The sequence below is a fragment of the Xiphias gladius genome, chromosome 14 (genome assembly GCF_016859285.1).
Source record: "Xiphias gladius isolate SHS-SW01 ecotype Sanya breed wild chromosome 14, ASM1685928v1, whole genome shotgun sequence".
NCBI classification, from domain to species: Eukaryota; Metazoa; Chordata; class Actinopteri; order Istiophoriformes; family Xiphiidae; genus Xiphias; species Xiphias gladius.
This window is the reverse complement of record NC_053413.1, coordinates 2554490-2579265: the sequence shown is the minus strand read 5'-3', so window position 1 is coordinate 2579265 and position 24776 is coordinate 2554490. Positions and strand designations below refer to the sequence as shown.

Sequence of the window (24776 nt, the reverse complement as noted above, 5' to 3'; positions counted from 1 at the left end):
TTTAAAAAAAGGACAGAACACAGCAGAGCGGTTGTGTCTGTATTTTCCTATTTTTCCTGTAGATGGCGCCATTGTGCCTGACAATGAAGGAAAAACACTTTTCCGTTTCTGGTCCAATTATGGTTGATTACAGTTACAAAAGCATTCATATATTTATATAAACGAAAAGGTTGAGCTCTATTGAAAAACTGAGCGCTTTGTTTGTCTTTTACCATACTTGGTCCATGGCTGTGGGCGTTTACATATAGCACGTGCAGGCATCAGTTGGTCAACGTGCGTTACTGTTTCTCTTTCCGCCCTGACTGTCAGTGACAGCTAAATAGCAGCAGACTTACATATAATACACAGACGAAGCAGCAAACCAGATAAAATGAAGGACAACAGTTTCCCCCGAATTTTCGTAATCATCATATGTGCTGCGGTTTTTATTGCCGTTTTAGTTGTCAACGCTTTGGCTGGAGCGGGCAAAGGTGAGTTAAAGTAGTGTTACTCAGACACTTGAATGTTTTTTCAGGGCGCTAAATTAGAGCTAGCGTTAGGTTCAGTATTGTGTTGTAAATTGTTATGACGCTGGCTCTGTTACATTATTCATAACATGTTTAATTTGACCTAACGTTCAAGAGATTCGCTTTTTCCGTATAAAGCTGTGTTTCCACTCATGAAACCGTGTTTTACAGGGAATGACACTCTGTTAATTATGTACTGCTGGCACGTCATTATGTTACGACCATTTGTTAAACAGAACAATGAGGAGTTATTTTTGTGATCTTGTATTTATGAGTCATCATGTTAGCTAGTAGTTGTATAATTAGCCAGACTTATAGAAACACAGCGGGAAAAATCTACGTTTTAATGGAAGAGCTGCCGTTTTTTTTTGATGACGCAATAACTTTCAGAAATGAAAAAAAATGTTTTTGCAGCATTTGAAACGGTTGGGTAACCCAATTTACAAAGTTTTTTTTCTGACTTTCCTCTAACTTTCAGTAATATTAAGCCATGCATCTAAATTCCAATCAAAATGGAGTTGCATGGAATTCAGCCTGTAGTGCTCACAGCATTAGACGGCAACAGTAACATCTCCGCCAACAGAAATCACTGTGAAGAGTTTTTATTAAAACTACTTGAAACCAAAAGACATAGTACCAATAAACTAAGAATGCTTCTGCATACACCCACTGGTGCTCTTTGAGAGGAAAAAAGTTATTATAAGAGATTTTTAAAAGCATCCATCTATGGGTAGGGTGTGGCACCAAAATCCAATTCTAGGCTCTCGAAAGGATGGAAAGTCACCCCCATGACAGCTGTAATTACTTAGAATCTTAATCTGAAAGTAGCTACTTTCAGATTAAGATTCTACATAAAGATTATGATTTTCCAGAAAAAAGCAAATAAAAATTTTTAAAATTCAAACTATATTGTTAAAGATTAAACCAAGGGGCCCCGGACTTCTTGGCTTGTCTCTTACAAAAAAGGCAGTGTCTAGTTGGGGTTCCTTGTCACATGTTTTATTAATAACTGTTCAAGGCCCCTGTTAGCAGTTCTTCCATAGAAAGATTTCCCCTCTAAATTTCTGAGATGGTTTTAAGGCCCAAAGGGGTACTTTTATTCAATGTTTCCAAAAAAAACATTTAGAGAAAATTCAAGTACAGAAAATTAATACAAATTTGCGTGCTAAGCATTTTCTCCTGGCCCATTAATCATCTCACGGTTCCTCATTGAGCCACTGGAGAAGCTGGGAACCACTAAACAGTCTTAAGTGCATGTAAACTTTTACTTTATTACTTTAAATTAGAGGTTGTCATGGCTGATTTTGATATCAATCATTAGTAATTAAGGAGACCGATATTGGGAACCGATATGCATTTTGTGTAAAAATTAAAATCTTGTCAAAATTAAGAATAATAGAAACTCTTCCACAAAGCTATTGCTACATAAAGTCTATGGACACCTGCAATGGTGTCCGGGCATTTCTACTATTTTGTCCACCCCACTTATACCAATGAAGGTAGGCTAAATAATTGAAACACCTCTCTGTATGATGCAATACAGCTAAACAGCACTACACAGTACTTTTAACTGAGTACATTTTTACACAAGTAATTTTACTTCTACTTGAGTAACAGTAGTGAGTGACCATTTACGTGCTGATATGCTGTGGTAAGCATATTGTCTCATTTCTGGTTGCCAGCATGTCTGTGTTACTGGTAACATTTTTGCTGCTCTATCTTAAACCAGCAAATTTTGCCATTTTCTTCATTGGAGCGGCTAATTAACCACTGTACATTTAAATTTTGCACTAATTCTGCTGAAGCACTCATAGTTCTGGCCTTCTTTTAGCAATTTTCTTGCTAATCCCACTGTTGTTTACACACTATTCAGATCTGCTACTTACTTTAGCTGAGCAGTCAGCAATGGTTTATCTCTCACTCTCACCCTCACTCTCCTGCTCTCTCTTGCTCTGTGTGTTTTGGATCAACAAAGTAACTTCTTCATAAGATTGTGGTGTTTTTCCAACATTAGCGTACAGGGTTGTGATGTTTATTGCAACTTCAGCAACATCTGATGCCTTAAAGCTCAGACATACCAAAGTTTGGACATACACAGCACACAAGAGGAGTTGTACTTGTAATGGAGATTATAATACAGCTACTCTTCCCCCATTAAAGGATTTTTTGAACTTCCCCCGCCACAGCACTTAAAAGTATGGAACACTGTTTCTGGAATCAGATGTTCCTGATAACAGATAATTTTTTGGGCTCTTAATTTGTGCACACAAATTAATATTTTTTTTTTTTATCATGTTCTCTCTAACGATGATAAAATAATGCTGTTAATGTGAGACTTTTTTTTTTGTTCAACGTTAGCGTTCTCACTAACGCTCTCGGCGATGAATGTCTTTGCTGTTTTCCAGGACCTTTTCATTCTACTACTGGTAATGTGTCAGCCCGCTATGAGACAGACATCACTCCAGCTGGCTGGACCTTCTCTATCTGGGGTGTTATCTACAGCTGGCTCACCTTGAAGGTCATATATATCAGCTCCTATGTAATCAGAGGGTAAGCTCAGATCAGAATGGTAATAGTAAATATTTACTCATATAGATTCAACCTGTCTGATTGTAATCATTGCTCATAGCAACATAAAGATTAAACAGATACTTCTCTTTCTGTTAATAGATCCTGGGCTCAATGTCTGCTGCCCTATGCCTTCTATTTTTGCTGGCTGTCCAATATGGTGATGAACATCACATGGTTGCTGCTCTGGGACAGAGAGTATGTCTCCTGTTTCTTCTGTTTATTTATTTACACAGAAAAAGCATAAAAACAGCAACATTGAAAACAAAGGGATTAAAATATAATAAAAATATAATATAGTGGACTTGGGTTAGGGCAACTGAGGGTGAGGGGAGAATGTGGAGGACAGTACAGGGATAAAGGGGATTGGAAACACCCTTAGAACAATCACAAGTAAACATGAACATATATTTAAAATTAAGCAGTGATGCAATAGGGATTGATGCAAGCATTATAAGACAAAGTAAATTACATATCTGCCAATGATGAAAATGTACATTAGATTCCTCTTAAAGGGTTGGTTCCCCCAAATTACAAAAAAAATATGAATAGCATATAAAGTATTATGCAGAATTTTTTGGTTTAACTTAGCCATGTTTTGCCCATCTTGTACTTCTACCTGAATTTACTTTCATTTGGGGTGCTTACATGATTAAATAAAAGACCTTTAGAAAACATTTTTTTATAAAATCAGCATTCAAAAATTTTACAAGCAAGACATCTTTCCAGAACTACTTTGTTCTGTAGAAATTATCCTTATGAAAACTGGTGTGACAAGTCTATTATTCAGAATAAGTGAGACATTGTTTCTGGAAAGATGAATTGCTGTAGAATCTTTAAATGAACATGTTCACTTCTATGAGAACCACAGACAAAATGCTACTGACCTCCACTGTGTATTGAAGGAGGCACACATTTCATTTATGGATGTTAAAACCTAGCCAAATAAAAGCTAAACATCTGTAGAAAAATTAGAAAATAGTTTCTTTAGTTCTTTGGGTGACTTGATCCTGTAGAATACAACAATTCTGTTAGTTTGTAAAGATTAGAATTAGTACTGTAGTTAATATTTATTTTCTAATACAAGAAATGTAAAATGGGAATTTCCAAGGAGTACTGCCATATACAGTGGCAAGTAAAAGTAAGTGAACCCTTTGGAATGACCTGTTTTTCTGCATTAATTGTTCATAAAATGCGATCTAATCTGCATTTAAGTCACAAGTATAGACAAAAACAATGTGCTTAAGCTAATAACACACAAACAATTATAATCTTTCATGTCTTTATTGAACACACTGATTAAACCTTCACAGTATTGGTGGAAAAAGTAAGTGAACCCTTGGAATTAACAACTGGTCGGTTGGGAACATCATTATATAGCCACTGGTACAGTGGCATGAAAAGGTTTGGGTACCACTGGTCAAAATTTCTGTTACTCTGAGTAGTTAAGTGAGTAGAAGGTGAACTTATTTCCAGAAGGCTTAAATTAATAAGGTGTGTTTTCAACATTTTAAGCAAGATTAGTGTATTGTTTCTGTTTTGTACAATTTTAGATTAAAAAAGTAAAGGAGCATACAGACATCTGGGCACCCCAAGAGATTTGAGCTTTCAGATAAGTTTTACCAAGGTCTTAGACCTTAATTAGCTTACTAAATTTCAAAGTTTTATAAATACTCTGACTCTTCAAACCTTGTCCTAACAATCATCAGCCGTGGGCTCCTCTCAGCAGCTGCCTAGCACTCTGAAATTTGAATAATTGATGCCCACACAGCAGGCCAAGGCAAAGAAGATAGCAAGGCGTTTTCAGGTAGCTGTTTCCTCAGTTCATTATGTATTTAAGAAATGGCAGTCAACAAGAACAGTGGAGGTTAAGTTGAGGTCTGAAAGACCAAGAAAACTTTCTGAGAGAACTGCTCATAGTAGGATCTTCATGGAAGAGTCATCAGAAGAGAATCTTTCCTGCATCCTCACCACAAAATTCAGCGTCAGAAGTTTGCAAAGGAAAATCTAAACAAGCCTGATATATTGTAGAAACAAGTCTTTTGGACTGATGAAGTTAAAATATAACTTTTTGGCTGAAATGAGCGGTATGTTTGGAGAAAGAGGTGCAGAATTTCATGAAAGAACACCTCTCCATCTGTTAAGCACACAGGTGGATCGATCATGGTTTGGGCTTGTGTTGCAACCAGTGGCACGGGGAACATTTCACTGGTAGAGGAAAGAATGGATTCAATTAAATACCAGCAAATTCCGGGAGCAAAGCTGAAGATGAAAAGAGGATGACTTCTACAACAAGATAATGATCCTGAACACACCAAATCCACAAAATGCACAATGGGCTACCTCAAGAGGCAAAAGCTGAAGGTTTTGCCATGGCCCTCACAGTCTCCCAAGCTAAACATCATTGAAAATCTGTGGATAGACCTCAAAAGAGCAATGCATACAACATGGCCCAAGAATTTCACAGAACTAGAAGCCTTTTGCAAGGAAGAGTGGACGAAAATCTCTTAAACATGAACTGAAAGACTCTTGGCTGGCTACAAAAAGCGGTTACAAACTGTGATACTTGCCAAAGGAAGTCTTACTAAGTACTGACCATACATGGTGCCCAAAGTTTTGTTTGGGTCCCTTTTCTTTGTTATTTTGAAAGTGTAAATGATGAAAATAAAAAAGTAATCTTGCTTAAATTATTAAAGAAATATGTCATCTTTAACTTAATGCCTTTTGAAAATCAGGGTATCGTTCACTCTCTTAATTTTGACCAGGGGTACCCAAACTTTTTCATGCCACTGTATATGTTGTTGGAGAATCCTTAAAAATACAATTTATCCAATAGCATGTGTTGGCTGACATTATCAAGGCCCTAGATAGGTTTTTAAAAAACGCATATGGAAGTTGATGATTATTCCAGGCAGAATTAGTTTTATGAAATAGAGTATTTCTGAAATGTCCACTTGTAATAAAAAAGGTGGCCTAGAGACTGCTGATATGATGCATTATTGTCCCTCTCTTTTTTTCTCTCTCTATCTTGCAGGTTGATGCTGGCGGCTCTGGTTGTTTTAATCCTGATAGCAATTTCCAACTATAGCGCTTTGTTCTTCTGTTGCTTTGCCACAGATTACTATGGACTCTGGCTACAGACATACCATCGCAAAGACCTGGCCTGTCTGAAAATACTGGTAGGGCAGAGTGAGTGTGAATGGACAAATGTTATCTCAGAGAAAGTTTTGCCCTTTTATTCAGGACATTATTACTTCTGCCAAGGAGGTTATGTTTTCACCAGTGTCTGATTGTTGGTTTGTTTGTTTGTCAGCAGGATTGCACATAAAGTACTGAACCGATTTGCACCAAACCTGGTGGAGGGGTGGGGGCATGGGCCAGGGAACAACCCATTAAATTTTGGTGAAAATAGGGTTAAAGGGGCTTATCCAGGAATTTCTATCACTCTCCTTAACATTGCGAGATAGAGCATTTTACAACATTTTCGTCAATATTTTGCCTTGGCGGAAGTATGCGCTCTACTGAGTGCCATTCTAGCTGATGAAAGAAATCTAATTTTCTTTAAATCCAGTTTGTCTCCTTTGAATTATATCCTCGTTATCACAAATATTCATATTTTCAGGTCCAGAATGGTTTGGCTCTCTACACAACATGGACATCAATTGCCTCTCTGATCAACTTCTCACTGGTTCTCCACCTGTGGGGTGTGGATAGGAGCACGGCAGCAACCGCTTCTCTGTGCATCCTGTTAGCAGAGGTGGTGGGATGGTAAGCTCTGCTTTGACAAGGTTAAATGATGAGCATTTCACAAGTAGAAGAGTAGCACACTCACCATAGGATACTAGAAGACTCATTAGATTTTAGTTAACTTCTGACATTAAATGCTTTTATCACGGATCCCTCCCTTAATTGATTGAACTAAGATTGTTTTGTGCACTAGCTACTGGAGGTATAGAAAATGATTCCATGCTGTCTTTTTCTTGATTGTACGAAAACACTGAATATTGAAAATTGTTAACATTTTTAGAAAGTTTGGCATTAAAACTCAAAAATGTAACTTAAGATAGCAGCTACTCATGGAAGCTTCAGTGCAGAAATACTGGTATCAGTATCCACTTTTCATTACCAGCAACATTACATGGGATAAGATTTATTGTAGTACTTTAAATCCATCATAGTGCACCAATAACTTTTAAAGTTGGTGGATAATTGCTTTGTTTGCTTGTGTGTGTGTGTGTGTGTGTGTGTGTGTGTGTGTGTGTGTGTGTGTGTGTGTGTGTGTGTGTGTGTGTGTGTGTAGGTTTATCCTTGAGAACTGGGTGCTGGACCGTTGGGTGCGCAACATCCTGACAGTCTACCCTGTGGTGATCGTGGCACTAGTCGGAAACATCTTTAAACATTTTAACCCAGCTGATCCCACTCCTAATTCTGTGTTCATGGGTGAGTTTAACTTAAATATCAAGACCAATGACTGTGAGTTCACCAACACTAACCATACTGTGCTATGCGAAGATAACAGTCTTCGCATAGCACTTACAGAATATCATGACCTGGATGGCTGAAAATCTTCAGATAGTCAGACTGGGCAAAAGTAATAAAATTCTGCAAATATCTCCTCATGGTCCATTAGCTGTTTGTTCTGTGTGTTCTGAAAAAAAAATCTGGCGTTCCTACACAGCCCTGGCTTAGTACATGGGATATAAATGTGGCTCGGACAGACAATTCCAGCCAATCAGCTGCGGGGGGGATTATGCTTGTGCACAGGAGGGGGAAGGGGATAGAAGGGGGCAGTGAGAGTAAGAAAGACAGTAATTCTGGTGCATGCCTAATGCTATACAACAGAGGAGGAGAGATGGCCAATTAACAGCCTAAGAGAAGGTCTGAGGAACAAAGGTTGAGGGACTATGATCAGGCGATCGGGAGGAACCGCGTTAACATTGGTGTGGCTTTCCAATGGTGGAGACTGCATGGTTGGACTGGGAAAGACATTAATTCCTGGACTTAACTGTTGGGACCGGCCCGCTCCCCGAATGAAAGGCACACAGAGAAGGTAGGTAAAAAGACTGATGCTACAACTATGGTGGAGAGGCCTCTTAGAGTTGAAAGGCATGAAGATGGATGGTTGCTCTGTTTCTGCTTGACAGGTGGACACATTAGTTTTGCTATGTTTCACAGAGCCAATAGCTTTGTTCCATTTGCTAATGTTTGTGATAGCCTGTCTCAATTGGTAAATTAGCAAGCAGGTATTGGTGTCACATTTATGTGTTTGGTAACTTTAAATTACATGCCCACAGACATTCAGCTTACTTTCTACTTTCCCAAGAAATGGTGTTGGTGTGATGTTAGCTATAGTACCAAGAGAGTTTTATCGCTGTCTGCAGCTGGTGTGCTGGCTATGGGAAATAATTGCATCCTGTCTGCACGTTAGCTTTAGAGCAGCAACTTTAGCAACAGTTTACGGTCTCGTTGTTTGCTCTATATCATGGTATTTGTCTTTACAATGTGCAAATGGTTTTATAGCCATGAAGACCTAAAAACACAAGTCTGCTAGAACAGTGGATTTATCTGGTTGGTGGCATGATTTGAAATGCTATGCCATGTAACGTTACCTTCATTGTTAGCATATCTACAAACCTACGGTCCTCTTTTCCGTCAATGTAGTTTTGTAAAAACAATCTAAACCACTAACTCTTTCCAATTTTTGTACTCCGTTGTGTTTTGGAAGCTGTGTTTGTGTGCATGTCGCTTGTTTGATTATGTTTTATATTTTAAGGTTTGTGCTTCAGCTACGAGAAAGAGTATCAATTTCCATGCCATATAAAATGCTCTTGATTCCGCCATTGTAGTGTTGATTTGGCAATGCACGTCCGTCAATTTTGAGGGCATTGCTGCTGAAGGAGGGGTGTAGTTGTTTGCTGTTGAGTTCAAATAGCAACAGTCTTTCTACAGAATTGTCTATTCCACCTTTAAGTGAGTAGAAGCTAAGCTGATCTCCAAAAGGCATAAAGTTACAGATGAATCATTCTGTTGAACATTTTAAGCAAGATTACTGTATTTTTTTTTTATTTTTTTGTACAGCTTTAGAATGAAAAAGGAAAGGAGCAGATATGCCTTTTGGAAATCAGTAGATCTTTCTCTCACGTAGCTATCACAGCAAAAGAAATTTTGACCAGGGGTGCCCAAACATTTTCATGCCACTGTAAGTTCTTGTGTCTGACCTGGTGTTTTTTTTTTTTTTTTCTACTTGTGTCCCATCAGTTGTACTCTTGGTGTTAGCGTGTGTCCTGCTGGTTTCCCGAGTCTGTACAGTAATCTGGAGGAACAAGTGGCAGTCTCTCCACTCCCCAGGCTCAGCACGACTGATGATATCACCTCTCGATGGCAGGAAATTCAATATCTTTACTTAAACAGTAGGAACTTCAAAAATGCCACCAGTCCCACTACAGGCCCTCAACTCTCAGCCCAGACACACACTAATGTTATATATTCACACAAGACACTGCAGTGTTAATTGTGAAGACTGCCAGTTTTAAGATGGAGTTATACACTTGTTAAGGTGTTCATGTAGTCATGGATCTGTAATTTTATCTTCTCTCTGCTCAAAGTGCTGTTAAGACCATGAAACGGTGTTTTCACATCTGAAACACCTTCTTTGAAATACTAATTACTATGACTGTTTACCACTACTTACATTAATATTTTTTATATGTAAAGTACTTTTTATACAAACATAGGCATGTGACTTAATTATCATGTCTTGTATTGCTATTTTAAAGTAGTTTTATTGTTGCATTTATGGCTTTTTTATTTTGTATCTATACAGTGGCAATAGACTATAGGCTTTTATTATGTTGGCTTTTTGACAATATAATTTGACTAAGAAAACAGTCATCTCTTCTAAAAGCGCTTACAGCTCTGGTGAATTAATTCTGATTTGCTAATTAAAACATTCAGTTTCTTATCTAATGCAGTCTGGTTTCTAAAAAAAATTGCCGAGAAAAAAAAAAAAACACTTATTTGCATGATATATATTGTCAGAGAGATGTTTCCCTACCATGAAAAAATCAGTAACGTGTAAACCTTGTTTCCTTTGTAAAACTGGGAACAGACCTGGTGTCACAGAACTTTATACATTCTCGCCTCTGGTCGTTTATTCCTCTCATCCCATTATCTGGTTTTATTATGTCTCTTATCCCGTGTTCAATAAGTGCTCTTAATTGTAATACAGTTAGGTCATCCAGTCATCCATAACGTCCAGTTTTTCAGGAACATACAGATCAACCACAGAAGTTGGCCTACCTGTGCATTTGCCCCAATACAGTCTGATGGGCCTCAGCCTTATATGCAGCACTAAGTGTTGATCTAACTGAAAGCAGTTATTTAGACTGGTTTAAGTCAAATTTTGCCATGTATTTCAACATGTAACCTTCACTAATGGATTAACACCTTGCTTTAACTGTGACATCTCTGACACAGAGGGTGAGATTAAAGTTCTGATATTGTGTTGTATAAATTCATAACTATTGTTTGAACAAATTGTTGCTCAAGACTTGAAACAACCAGATATTTCTTTCTTCTTGCTCTCCCAATATTCTTGGATGCAGCTGAAGCCGGTGAGTCTTTCCCACACCAATCCGGCTCTCAGTGAAACTCTGTCTTTTCATAACCTATCACCATCTGTCTGGGTGACAAGAAATTTGTTGATTTAATCTCATAGCTGCTCTCACAGTTTTCCCGTGTATTAGGCAGTAAAACATCCACTTCAGTCTCTGTTGGTAAAATCAATTCCATCCATCCCTACATTTTCTGCCACTTATCCGAGGCCAGGTCGCGGTGGCAGCAGGCTAAGCGAGGCAGCCCATACTTCCCTTCTCCCTAGCAAGGTTTCCAGCTCCTCATGGGGGATCTTGAGGTGTTCCTAGGCCAGATGAGGTATATAATCTCTCCAGCCATGCAGTTTCCTACAGTTGGACATGCCTAGAAGACCTACAATGGAAGGCGCCCAAGAGGCATCCTTATTAGAGGCCCGAACCACCTCACCTGGCTCTTTTCGATGCGAAGGAGCAGTGGCTCTACTCCGAGCTCCCTCTGGATGTCGGAGCTCCTTACCCTATCTCTAAGACTGAGCCCAGCCACCCAGTAGAAGAATCTCACTTCAGCCACTTGTATCCATGATCTCATTCTTTCATTCACTACAGTCACAGGTTGTTAAAGCCTTGTCTACAATGTGAGGTGAAGAATATCTTACAAAGGGAAGACTTAAAATACAAGGTACCATCATGAATTCATAGTTATAAATTAAATTAAATGCATGTTTTCTTCAAATCCTCTCAGTATTTACAAACGTTTGGTCTGTTTGAGCTTAGACTCATCTATGATCACTTCTTTAGCAGCATCAGAGAAAGTCATGTTAGCCTGATGTGCAAGTATAATAGCCACATTGTGAAGAATTATAGTTCAATCAAAATAGTTATATTGTTTTAAAATATTTTATGATCTTGACATAAAGCGTGTACCTATGGTCACAAAATACTATGCCAATCCTCAGCTGTCTTTGCTAAGGACAAGTTGCCAACCAGACACTCATTAGAGTTGCCACAACAAGGACAGATGTATTACATTGATGTTGACAGATGCAACAGAATCAATGCACAAAAAAAGTACAAAACATTATTTATACATGTATAAATTAGACAATTCACTTAATATGATCTTCAATTTATTTAAATTTAGCTTTGTGTAACCATGCCCGGTGGCTGCTTTGACCACTATAGACAATTACAAGTGAATGGTAAAAGCTAAAATGTAGTGTAACATTAGCACAAGTAGAAAAGAGTAATGATATCAGTGAACTGACTCAGTGATGTCAGTAACACAGCAGTGTACTAACATTAGCTACTATTAGCCACCATAAGCTACTGGCCATATCAAACCAGGTAACGCTGTTGCAACCAAACTCCTGACGTATGGAATTGAGAAAGGGTCAATTTTATTGGTAATGAATTCAACTGTTTATAAGCATCAATTGTGACCAAAAACCAATAAATTTTTGTCTCTGCTTTTATTTTGTGTTTTTTCCTGTTTCACGTCTTTTTTCCTCAATGTATGTACATTGAATGTACACACAAGAACTTGTTTTCTACCCCTATCGTACTGATATAGCCATGGGCAAAGATACTGCAATATGCAGGCAGGTGTAAGATAATGAAACCTAAAAAAAAGGTACAGCAAGGTATGAAATGGTTGTAATAGGGTGATATCAGAAGGTTTAATGAATTTTAAATTTGGAAGAGTATTATCTCAGAAGTGATGTCCATATAGTGAGGGGTGGCAAAGAAAAAGGGGGGGGGGACAAAAAGACGGCTAACAGGTTTACGTTATAACATTTATGTTATCAGCTTTTTGTGAAACTAGAAGATCTGTATTTCCTGAACAAAATATGTGTGACGGCTGTTGCCTTATTTTCTGAAATTGAGCATCAGTTCCACAGTGCTATTATTTCAGTAACAAAAAATTCAGAATGGCAGAAATAGGTTAATATAAATATCAGTCTCTTGAGCATCATCCACTGAATCCATAGACGCCAAAACATTTTGCAATAATTGTTAGCTACTTTCTCAACACACGGTGGCCCTATCACTACCAATTTTGAGAATGTAAAGCAATTAACACATGGGAACCTGTTCACAAAGTTTTAGTCTTGTAGTCTTATAATCTTTGAGATATCCATCATGTTTCATCATGTTTCACTCGTTCCTCTTAGAAAACCATCCAAAAAATAATCGATGAAAAATATTCGTACAAAATCAACAGTTACCCATGTCTGCAAGAAAAGTATAAGCCCCCATCTCCTAAATATGTTTAACATTTTAGGAGATGGAACCATGTTTCCAGCCGCAAGCGTGTAGGACTAGTAGGGCGCCAAAAAACAGATGAAAGAAAACGGAATAATAATAAGGATTTGGATATCAATAGTGTGATTGCTCCATTGGCAGCAATCACACAATTACCCCTCATATTTCACACCACCTGTTAAAGGTCAACTTCTTTGATAACACTAATAGGGGAGTTCAACATGATCTAAATGGCACAGGGTAGGGGACAACATTAAGACTACTGAGAAGTCGCCGCAGATCTGGCCAATGATGAACCGGGCTGGTTAGTGAGAAACCGGTGGTGGTAAATGACAGTCAGCAGTGGTAAAAGAGAGGATGGCGGTATTCTTCCTTATCACTCTCCGAGGCGAGCTGTCTACTTACCGAGCTAGGTTATTAATTCGACAAGCCTGGTAACTCGCAGCCCTACCTCAGTAACCTAGTGGATATGAAACGGACTCGGCTGGCAATCAGCATTCTTTGGCGGACAGCTCACATTCGTACCGCAGGAACCCCATGGATATGTAACTGACGTTGCTGGTCATTAGCCGTGCTAGGCTGGCCTCTAGCATTCTGACCAGTTACCCGAACGACCTCAACCGGCTCCTCTTCTTTCGACGTGAAGGATCAGCAGCTCTGCTCTGCGCTCCCTTTGTGTGGTCATTTAGGTTGCTTACCATGTAGGTATGGCAGGCAGTTAAGACATAAATTATCTGTCCAAACAGTCACTAAAATCCCACACAGTAAATGACAGTTTTCTTTATATAAAGAAGATTTCAAAACTTGCATAAACAGTCATTTGCATAAGGCTGGCAAAAAGGACCATCAATCAAACGGGAAGACATCTGTAGAGTATAGATGCATGTTGGTACCGGATGAAGGACCTATACTGTAGAGCTTAGTCAAACACTTAAAAGAACTGGTCTTTTTACAACTTTTTACAAACTTTCTGGTGATAACACAATTATTTTATATTTTCAATATTTATATTTTCAATAAAGATAATGACAGTTGTAGCTTTTTTTTTTAAATCAAATGGAGCGTCCATTGAAAACTCAAATAAAGCTCCACATCCCCATAATTTACATAGACTCACTTAATAGTTTACTTTACCTATACTGAGTTTTTCTATAAGCAAAGAAACTAGTAGCACTTTCAGTGTATGAGTTAATTTCTTGTACCTTCGTAGCAATTTGATAAAATCTCTATCAATAAAAATCTGACCACATAGAAAAACATAGATGTGGGGGGAGATGTCCATTTTGCCCCAAAGCAATAGGGGCATTTTGTCTTCGATATATGTTTTCCTCATTTATATATATATAAGAAAATTGAATTTTATATTTTGATCGAAACTCATGAAGAGTGCTGCATGAGAAGCTCCTAATTGGATCACCAGAATTATATGTGCGAATACTTCTGTTAAAACATACCGATTCTTAAATACCAACAATGAAAAAAATAGAAGTTTTATAGTAGGGGAAACTAGTATCAATACTAAAAGAATATAGCATTTTATTAGGAATGGCAATGTACTTCTCCGCACTCCCTTCCGGTAGGTGGCGGTAAGATACCTGTACCCTGGTTTACCAACGGACAATAAATCAAAAGAAGAAAAAAAAATAAAAGGAAGTGAGGAATTGAGGAAGTGGTAGGGCTGCAAACTGGACAGCTCAGTTGCAAATATCTGCTGTCCTATAAGCCTGTTTTTCTCTGAACAGCCTTTACTGCTGTGCCCAAAATGTCTAAAAATACAGTGTCCGACCGGTTCAGGAAAGTAGACGTAGATGAATACGACGAGAACAAATTTGTGGACGAGGAAGACGGAGGAGAGAACCAGGGTGGTCCGGACGAGGCAGAAGTCGACGCTCTGCTCAGACAATATCCTTCAACTTTACTTTTTATTCTCTGTTAAGTCTACTTATCAGACAGGGACGCAAAGTGCTTCTTACACAGGGCTCATTTATACATGTCGGTACTGTCGTCATGTAGCTAGCTGACGGCTATAAGAAGGCCGAAAAATGCATTTATTTAGTTAGTGATTCTCAGTTTTTTTACATATTCAAAATATATCTAAATTCAATTTCTCATATTTCATCCATTTAAAATGAGACATGGGTGACATTTATTGGACATATGCTGTGCAATTTGCAGCAAATTTCCGTCGAGTAGGTGTCAAAATGTCGTTTCCGGGTGTCAGTTTACAGGAGGGTGTGGTCGCCTCAGCCATTCTACTGTTCAAGCTGTCAGTGAAATAGGATGATAAGTATGTTTTAACAACGCTTCTTTAATCTGAATTTTCTGTCTGTATATTGTCCAACGCAGTGCCGGGAAGTTTAACCAGGGTTATGAAATAATAGCCATAGTAGTGAAAGGTAACTAATTGCATTTATTCATGAAAGGTGTATGTACTTTACTTATTAGCACATACTATGCTATACTTCTACCACACTACATTTCAGAGGGAAATATGCAATTCACTGATAGCTGCAGTCATTAGTTACGTTGTTGATGGAAATCTGACATTGTATTACAAAATATAAGCTTACAAAATGTGATGCACTGATAATTATTAAACTACATAAAATATACTAAGCAGTTAAAATTAGATCCACCTCAACCAGCTACAACATTAAATTGCTGCTTACATCTTAATGCATTCATAATAACAATAATAATCTAATATCACTTTGTGGCTACTTTTTTGAAAGAAGAGTACACTCTGCGTAATACTTCCTAATAAAGTACTTCAAATAGATTTTGCAATTACTACTAATACTTTTACTCAAGTCAAGTTTTGAATGCAGGACCTTTCATTGTAATAAGATTATCTATATAGAGTAGTATTACTTTTTTGTCCTTTAAAGGATATGAATAATACTCCCACCACTGATTAGCCTTGATAGGTCTTGTGTAGTCCATATAGAAAGAGCACACTGGATATATTGCATATCCAAACCAAAGCATCAGCTGCCACCCAAAGTACTGTTAAGTTTCATATAGTGTCCATGACCACCTCAACGGGGAACCAGACCTGTATTCAAGGCTGGTTAAAATAAAGACAGATGTTTATTTCTGATATCACCTGTTTAATAAATATGTTGTTTTTATCCTTTTAGTAAGCAGCTTACATATTTTATAAGCTGCCATTTGCTGTGTTAAATTGGTGTTGCTGCTGTTTGACGTTAATGTAAACTTAGTACTTCCTGCAGGTATGTTTTGTTTTTGTTTTGTTTTTTTAACAATAAAACCTTTTCAGAGCCTCAAGGGACGTAATCCCTTCCCTTACCTGGAGAGCTTTAAGTTTGAAAACTCTGTGGGAGAATTTCATTAACAGTAACTTAACGCCATGAGTAAGTAAATCAAGTACAGTAAAATACAAATGTTCCCTCATTCTGTGGTGGCAGGGTATAGGGTAGAAAAAACCCGTTTCTCTCATTAATTTTTGTTTATTTAGCTGAAAAAAGAACTGCACATGTATTTCTAGACTGTGGATCTCTAGTCCTTGACTGTTGTTTTGCAAGGGGAACATGAATGCTGCTCTCCATGCTGTGCTGAAGAATCCTCCAATCAATACCAAGAACCAGAATGCCAAGGTATCCGCATTTGTCTTTGCTAAGTGTCTTTGTGTATCTGCGACAATGCTCTCAGAAAGTGATGTTAGAGAAAACAGCCTGTCCACTTTGAGTTTTGATATTTCTATCCTTGTTCTTGCCGTTCATCAGTGAATGTATTTGAAGCATTTATAAGCAATCTGTAGTTTTTATTGAAGTATCTTGGTATGTTACAAATACAGTTGATACAATATATCAACTGTTTTTCCATGAAAATTCATGATTTGATATTCTGAGTAAGATGTCTCATAATGTGCGTCTGTGATTTTTTTTTTCTGATTAATCCGGAATTCCGGAATGAGCAAGAATGAGTTCGAGCTCAACATACCCAATTCCACACCTGCTGCGTACCCCTGTCGCGCTCGTGCGTCAGTGACTCATTGTCAGTTAACAAGAAGATCACCATTTCAGATAATTCTGTTATGTCAAGATTACTCCTTGTTATAGGTATAATATATATGTCCACGATTCAGGTCTGCTTTGACTTTGTTGTCTACTGATCAATCAGATGATCACTTATTGAATTATTTTTACTTATCGCAGGGTCCCATGGCTTGCCATATTCCTTGTTATTTTTACCGTTTTTATGTAGCTAAATTACTAGTGTTTAGGTATTTACAAACTGCCAAAGCCTGCCAAATTCATAAAATAGCCAGCTGATAGCCACATCCAAGACTTGACTGTATGAATTGTTGCTTTTCAAGTCGTCCTTATGTAAAAGGTTATGGCATATGTTTTGCATGAATTTCTTGTGAATGGTTAGAGCTGGGAAAAACCATATAAACCCGTGGGGAAACAGTAGGCTTGTAAACTTACTTAGCGGTATCGAAGAGTTCTGTTGTCAGGTGTAATACGAATAAGAAACCAAATCCTGATGCAAAGTTTTATGTTTTATCTAAGGCTAGAAACTGTCAATAAGTTAATTTGTCTCGAAAGTAATGATTTAGCCAAGACGATCCGTGTCTGTTAGAAATTTTAAGTGTTGGCTGATACATGCATTTGGTCCGCTGTCTTTTTTAGAGAAAACCCATGTTAAAATAAAAAGTGACTCGTGATCATGTTGATGGGGATATACAGTGGCAACCGCTTATAGTCCACACGGTTACAGTGATCAAAAAGCTTGGGACAGAATTATTCCCCTGACAAAATACCGGAAGTCCTATGAGCAGAAATATTGAGTAGTCATTTTATGCAATAAAGGAAAGTTATAGCACAGCTGTGGTGCTTGTTCCTGATGCACACAGCACAAATAAACAGTTAAAATGAGTTTGTTTCACATAGTCAGCAAAAGAGCAGATGGATGAGCAGCAGTTCTGCAAAAGTTACCATCACTCGCTACTGTATCAGTAGCATTACCCAAACAGTGGTTTAAGCATATGTTCTCATTCAGCTTTTAATATCTGTGCATTAGCAAAGGAAGAAAATGCAGAAAAAACCAAGTAGAAAATAAAAAAATCAGCCTTAACACGTTTTGTCCTGCAAAACCAAAATATCAGATTCAGATTTATTAACTGAAGCATATTAACATGTAGTAGAGAACAAATTATACACACCATACAGCAATGTCATAACAATACACACAGTGGGAAGTTCATTTAACATAAATTACTTGAAACAATTGTAATACATTCCTCATAAATGCTTAGTTTTTACAAATTAATTCTTGATTGTGCAGCTGAAATAACAATGAACCTAAGCATAGATGGAACCATGGCAAAGGGCTTTTTTCCCCCAATTTCTTACAATTCAAACTAAAGCTGTATTAAAATTTGTCCCCTGGTAATTGTCCTCACAAAGTTAAGAGACCCTATTTTTTTTCCAGCCCTTTACTTCTTCAGTAACTGTTGAGATTGTAGTGTTGATGATTGTACATTTACAAATAGCATATCTGTAATGTCTGTTTTCATGCAGTTCATATTTTTCTAATTCAAATTCCTGGATTTAAATTAGGATTGGATTAAGATTTAAACAGGAGATTAAGATTATATGATGAAATTACATTGCTGGGTTTAATCTATGGAAAAATCAACAAGAGGTCTATTCAAATGTTCCTGGGCTTTCTGTCTATTGCTTCTGCAGTTAGCAGAATTATAATATGATTCAACAGCAGAGAAAGCCGAGTCATTAAACTACATGTTGTTTGACAGTGTACCCCCTCTGTGTGTGTGTGTGTGTGTGTGTGTGTGTGTGTGTGTGTGTGTGTGTGTGTGTGTGTGTGTGTGTGTGTGTGTGTGTGTGTGTGTATAGGAGCGAGCAGAGCTGCTGGTGGTCAAAGTGCTGAGCAGTTTTAAGAGCAGTGACATAGAGAAAGCTGTTGGATCACTGGACAGAGCAGGAGTGGACCTGCTAATGAAATACATCTACAGAGGCTTTGAGAAACCTTCTGACAACAGCAGTGCTGTACTGCTGCAGTGGCATGAAAAGGTATGTAGTTGGTACACAATACAAATATAATGCAAATTTCAAATGAAAATTTGATTCTTGAATTGAAGCAAAATGTAGATTTTTGTTTATACAGTTGTATGCAGAATTTTGGGAACCCCTGGTCAAATTCCATATTTTGTTTAATTTTTTAACAGAAAAAGGAAGTAAATACAACCCCTGCAGCAAACCGACATTTAAAAAGTTGCCTGTCTTCAAATGTAAATGTGCTGTGACTTTTTATTTCATTAAATTAAATAATTTCAAGATGGAAACATTTTGATATCTTTCAATAGCTTCCCCTGCTTTGTAGCATCAATTAGCTCATTTTCAGATTCTCACTCAGTTGCTCAGAGGAGCCTATTTTTGTGTGTTAGCACAAGGTTTAAAGAGTCAGAGACTTTATCAGCATAGGAATTGTCAGCTGATGACAATTCCTAATGACAATTCTTGACCTGACTTACAAGCCCTAACAAATCAGTTAAGATCTAATGTGTTTATGAAAACTTTTGTACATGCCACAATTATCTTCTTTTCTGTATTTTCTGAGTTCATGAAAAATGTAATAGTGTATTAACAGTTGCAGAAAGACTCATTCTCTCTCTGTGTGCTGCAGGGGTTGTATTTACTTATTTTCACTTCAAAAATCAACAAAATATATAAATTGCCTTTTGTTCCCAAACTTTTGCTTACAACTTTATACCAGAACTGTTTGTGACACACCATACTTTATTGTTTGTGACAGTTTTTGCCCTCAAATGTTTTAAATGTTGTAAGTATTTTTATACTAGTTATTTTCATAGTTGTAGCCATGATCATTATTTTACTCACAGATTAATTGCTGTAATCCAGGGTCACAGAGCACTACTTGAGACAGCTTTACAGCAGAGTTCATGGGGCAACGCAAACAGGAGCAATCAGTTTTGAAACAACTCCATTGTATCCCAGTTATCTAAACCACTTATTTGAAGGTGAAAATGAATGCGTGCTCTCCTTAAATTTTCACTGTAATCATCTGTTGACTCATAACATTGTATGTACACACAATTACAGTAAGAACAAGAGGTAAAAGTTGTAAGAGGAACTGGCAATCCAAAATCTAATAAACATTTTTGAAGGACAGATTGGGTAATAACCTTAATATTCACCTTTTTTTTAACTTCAAATAAAAGGGTTAGATAGTGGTTCTCAAACTTTCTGTGATGCCAATTAAAGCAATTAATAAAACAAGGTTTTCCTGCTAAATTGACATCAAACCTGAGAGCAAGAAAGATGTTTTTGACTTCACTTTTGACAGATGTGCTTGCTTGATTGGCACCACTGTTTTTTTCTCCTCTTCCCCTTCTTCTCTCTATGCCCTCCTTAATTTAACCTAAGAGTAGTTAGTAGTTAATAGTTAGGTCTGTAAGTAATTGGACATTGACACAATTTTCATAATTTTTCCTCTGTACACCACCACAGTAGATTTGTAAAAAAGCCATCAAGATGTGTTTTAAGTGTAGACACTCAGCTTTAATTCACAGGGTTTAACAAAAAATATTGCATTAACCATTTACATAGTACCTCCATTTTAAGAAGCTCAAAAGTAATTGAGCAAACCAACATAATTACAAATATAAGGATTATTTTTAATACTTGTATCGAAATCCTTTGCAGTCAATGACTGCCTGACGTCTGGAAACCATGGACATCACAAAATGCTGGGTTTTCTCCCTTGAAATGCTTTGCCAGGCCTTTACTGCAGGTTTGTTAAGTGACTGCTTATCTCTGGGTCTTTCTGCCTTCAGTTTTGTCTTCAGTAAGTGAAATGTTGGGTCGAGGTGAGGTGACTGACTCATTGAGGAATATTCAATTTCTTTACCTTGAGAAGCTCTTGGGTTGCTTTCACAGTATTTTTTGGGTCATTATCCATCCTTGTACCAGAATTTGGCTGACTCTGAGCAGATAGTATAGACTTAAACACTTCAGAGTTCATTATGCTACTTCTATCAGCAGTCACATCATCAATAAACACCAGTGACCCAGTTCTATTGGAAGCCGTACATGCTCATGCCATAACACTGCCTCCACCATGTTTGACAGATGATGTGGTATTCTTCGGATCGTGAGCCATTCCTTTCCTTCTCCATACTCTTCTCTTCCCATCATTCTGGTACAAGTTAATCTTAGTTTCATCTGTCCAATGAATCTTGCTCCAGAACTGGGCCAGCTTTTGTAGATGGTTTCTGGTAGAGTCTCATCTGCCCTTTCTTTTCTTGAGTGTTACCAGTGGTTTGCACCTTATGGTGAACTCTCTGTATTTACATTCATGAAGGTGTCTCTTGATTGTAGACTTTGACAATGACATGCCTACTTCCTTGAGAGTGTTCTTGACCTAGCAAGATATTGTGAAGGGTTTTTTCTTCACCAGTGAAAGAATTCTGCGATCATCCACTTTAGTTGTCGCCTGTGGTCTTCCGGGCCTTTTGGTGTTGCTGAGCTCGCCAGTGAATTCCTTCTTTTTAAGAATGTACCAAATTGTTGATTTGGCCACTCCTAAAGTTTCTGCTCTCTCTCTGATAAGTTTGTTTTGTTTTTTCAGCCTAATGATGGCCTCCTTCATTTGCATCGACACCTCGTTGGACCACAAGTCCAGAGTTCCCATGAACAGCTATCAAATGCAGATTCAACATTTGGAATGAAGTCCAGACCTTTTATCTGCTTAATTTGTCATGAAATAACAAGGGAACAGGCCATACCAGGCTAGGAAACTGACTAGTCAATTGAAACTCTGAAAATCAGGGACTATGTATAAAAATGGTTGTAATTCCAAAATGGTTAATGCAATATTTTAGTTAAATCCGTTGAATTAAAGCTACACTTCTGTTACATCTTGATGGCTTCATTTCAAATCCCTTGTGGTGGTGTACAGAGGTAAAATTGTGAAAATTGTGTCACTGTCCAAATACCTATGGACCTAACTTTAAATGACACCCAGGTTCTTTAATTTCACTATGAGTGTATTCAAGGGTAGATTAGGACTATCTATCAAATAATCTGATAAACTATACAAGAACTGGTTTGTCAGTGGATTATCTGTAAATCCACAGGAACTGCGGTCAAAGAAAATGAAAACATGCTGCTTTTTTCTTTACTGTATGTATTGACTTATCACCTGCAGTTGCATCACATCCTTTTTATGTATGCAATTTTGAAAAGAATTGCTCAAATGTTCTTGATAAACCATGGTTCTCTTTGAAATAGTTTTCCCATTGTGATTTTCACCTTCAATGTGTGTGTCCTCAGGCTCTGGCAGTGGGAGGGGTGGGCTCCATAGTCAGAGTTCTGACTGCCAGGAAGACTGTCTGATAGTCCAGGACCCAACAGAGTCCATCTGTAAACGGACGTTAGTCAGCGATCTGGCCAAATACAAAGTCACCGAAGCTGATGGCGGAGACAAGTCTCTTCTTTTTCTGCTTTTGGATATGATTCCCATTTGTTTTTTGTACTGGAACTGAGTGTCTTCCTGATATAGTTTTTTCCTCTTTTTTCTGCATTCACTATTTTCAATCACACCCTTGGGATTTAGAAATGCTGGCAGTCAGGCAGGGAGGTGCTGGCACCTATAACTGTCTGTTTGCGCCAGCCATGCAGAGAGAAGACACATTTCAGATGCTAAAGTCAGACACATTCTGTCCAAAGCAGCTCCTCATTCCTTTCAAACTGCTTCACACCTGCTCTGATGCCTCTGCTGGCTCACTGTAACATCTCTCCAATTCTTCTCTCCTTCTTTCCTCCTCCTTCCTCTCTGAAGCCTCTGAGTCATCCAGGTTGAGGAAATGGAAAAGATTGTTCTTGGGTGGACTGTCTGGTGACCTGTCTAGGGTGTTTCCTTGTCCTTTCCCCAGTGCATGCTGGGTTCTTTTTTGCCTAACATTCTAACTTCTGAACATCTTTTTTCATTGACAGTTTTTTTAATTAGACCAATTCCACATTGCTTATATTGTTTGTTTTTATATCTGAAATAAAAGAGAAAAAAAATATGCACTAAATCTGAAAATTGACGGATTCCATTCCTATCTTGTTGCTTATAGCATTTAGCTCAAAAAAGCTTTCTTTTCTGGTTGCCCTCTGTTTTTGTCTCTTATGTCTATAATTTGCTACAGTTGTGAACATGTTACCAGCAAGGCTCATTTGCTGAAATAGATTTACCCAAACTGTAGCTAAAGTCAATGTAGAATCAACTTTTATGCTGGCAGGATTAATAGAGGTGTTTTGAGAAATCAAATACAGTAGCGGTGTGGTTTTGGCAACCTCAAGTGCACATTTAAGATCAGTCCTATATTAGTGGTCATTCCTTTATTTTCTATCAAGTCCTATTGAATCTATGAAAACAGTCAAGTGGTCTTTCAAAGCTTATTATGGTTACGAATGGAGTTAGAAATTAATTGTGAAAGCGGTATTAACAAGAGATATGTTGCAGCAGTTTCAAAATTTTCAAGTCCTAACTGCGAAATACACTATTGTGCCAACAGTCAGGAGGATTCAATAGCCTGGACGTTAGACTAGCAGAATATGACATACTGCCTCATGCAGTAAAGTTTTCAGTTTTATACTGGGTGCTATACATACCTGTGGGAGGGGAAGATATGGGTTAATAATCATATGTTCCATAATAAAGGTGGGTTTTCTTTTTTAGGTCACAATACAATCAATCACCTGAATTCAAATTAATGACCCCTCATTAATCTCTCTAGAGTTTATAATTTTATGCCTTATGGCATCAAAGGAGGAAAAAAAAACTTAACTGTATGTTGACACATAAGACAGTGATCAGCTGGATATAAATACATAAGACATTAGTGTGACCTTAATAATTCAAACCGATTTAAATTTCAAAATCTTCCATTAAACGATAACTTTATAACTGAAAGCTTATTGGGGCTACTCTTAAAATGGAAAAAAAAAAACTCCAAAACTCATACAAGTGTTTTAATCATTGCTATCTAGGCTTTGTATTTTCATCCTTATATCTGGTGTGTATGTGGTATGCTATGTGCACACATCTGTGATTGTGGTAGTTTTGATGTTTTATTTTGTCTCCAGCTTTGATAGTAAGAGCTCAGTGCTGTGGTTTTTGACTATGGCTTCTCTTTGGTTCACTTGGATAGGATGTAGTTCTGTGAATGGATGCGTTTCAGAAATTTCCTGAAGGAGTTACTAAAGTGCCTCTATAGAACATGCCTCTCTAAATGTAAAAACTGCTAAACCAGTGCTTCACATTTTATTGTACATGTATGTTCCGTACAACTTCAGATACAGTTCATTTAATCCACTTTTAATCTCCTGCTAACAACTACTCTTTATGTTCTTTATTCAGCATCTACTTGTATTACATAATCAGTGTGAGGTAGAAAGATAAAAGCGAGACAAGTGGAATATTTTGTGAATTTAAGTGATTTCATACTGAAGAATAGAGAGAAAAGAGTCCATTATCTGACCCAAGATGCAGTAAACTTATTGTTTTGCGATTTTCAAGTCAGTGAGCACACAAGCAAGAGAACTGTGTTCCTTGCTGAACACAGAGATTCAGGTTTATTGTCCAAACAGAAAGATGCAGTATACAGGTTCCACACACACAGACAGCTAATCAGACACGCAGGTACCAAAAAAGAAGGGAGTGAAACTGTGTTCATGGAGTTATGACTTGAGCAATTGTTTACACCTGACAGGACAGTTTAGCTTGTGAAAGTGGTCGCTTTCTCTTTCCTAAAGCTAGAAAACGGGGCAAATCTTTGGATTTGGGGTGTCCT

At 37.6% G+C, this 24776-nt stretch overlaps 2 protein-coding genes across 2 annotated transcripts; both read left to right on the top strand.

Annotated features, from left to right (window-relative positions):
- Positions 1-263: 263 nt before the first annotated feature.
- On the top strand, positions 264-12138 carry si:dkey-29d8.3 (uncharacterized protein LOC556220 homolog). The gene is made up of 7 exons (XM_040144110.1): positions 264-470; positions 2912-3056; positions 3177-3272; positions 6109-6253; positions 6697-6842; positions 7375-7514; positions 9333-12138. The coding sequence occupies exons 1-7, from the start codon at positions 371-373 to the stop codon at positions 9479-9481; spliced, it is 921 nt and encodes a 306-aa protein (XP_040000044.1). The 5' UTR covers positions 264-370; the 3' UTR covers positions 9482-12138.
- A 2424-nt stretch (positions 12139-14562) lies between these two features.
- Positions 14563-23022, top strand: LOC120798705 (actin-related protein 2/3 complex subunit 5-like). The gene is made up of 4 exons (XM_040143236.1): positions 14563-14830; positions 16473-16545; positions 18811-18987; positions 22270-23022. Exons 1-4 carry the CDS (start codon positions 14691-14693, stop codon positions 22330-22332), a joined length of 453 nt encoding a protein of 150 aa, XP_039999170.1. The 5' UTR covers positions 14563-14690; the 3' UTR covers positions 22333-23022.
- The last annotated feature ends 1754 nt before the right edge of the window (positions 23023-24776 follow it).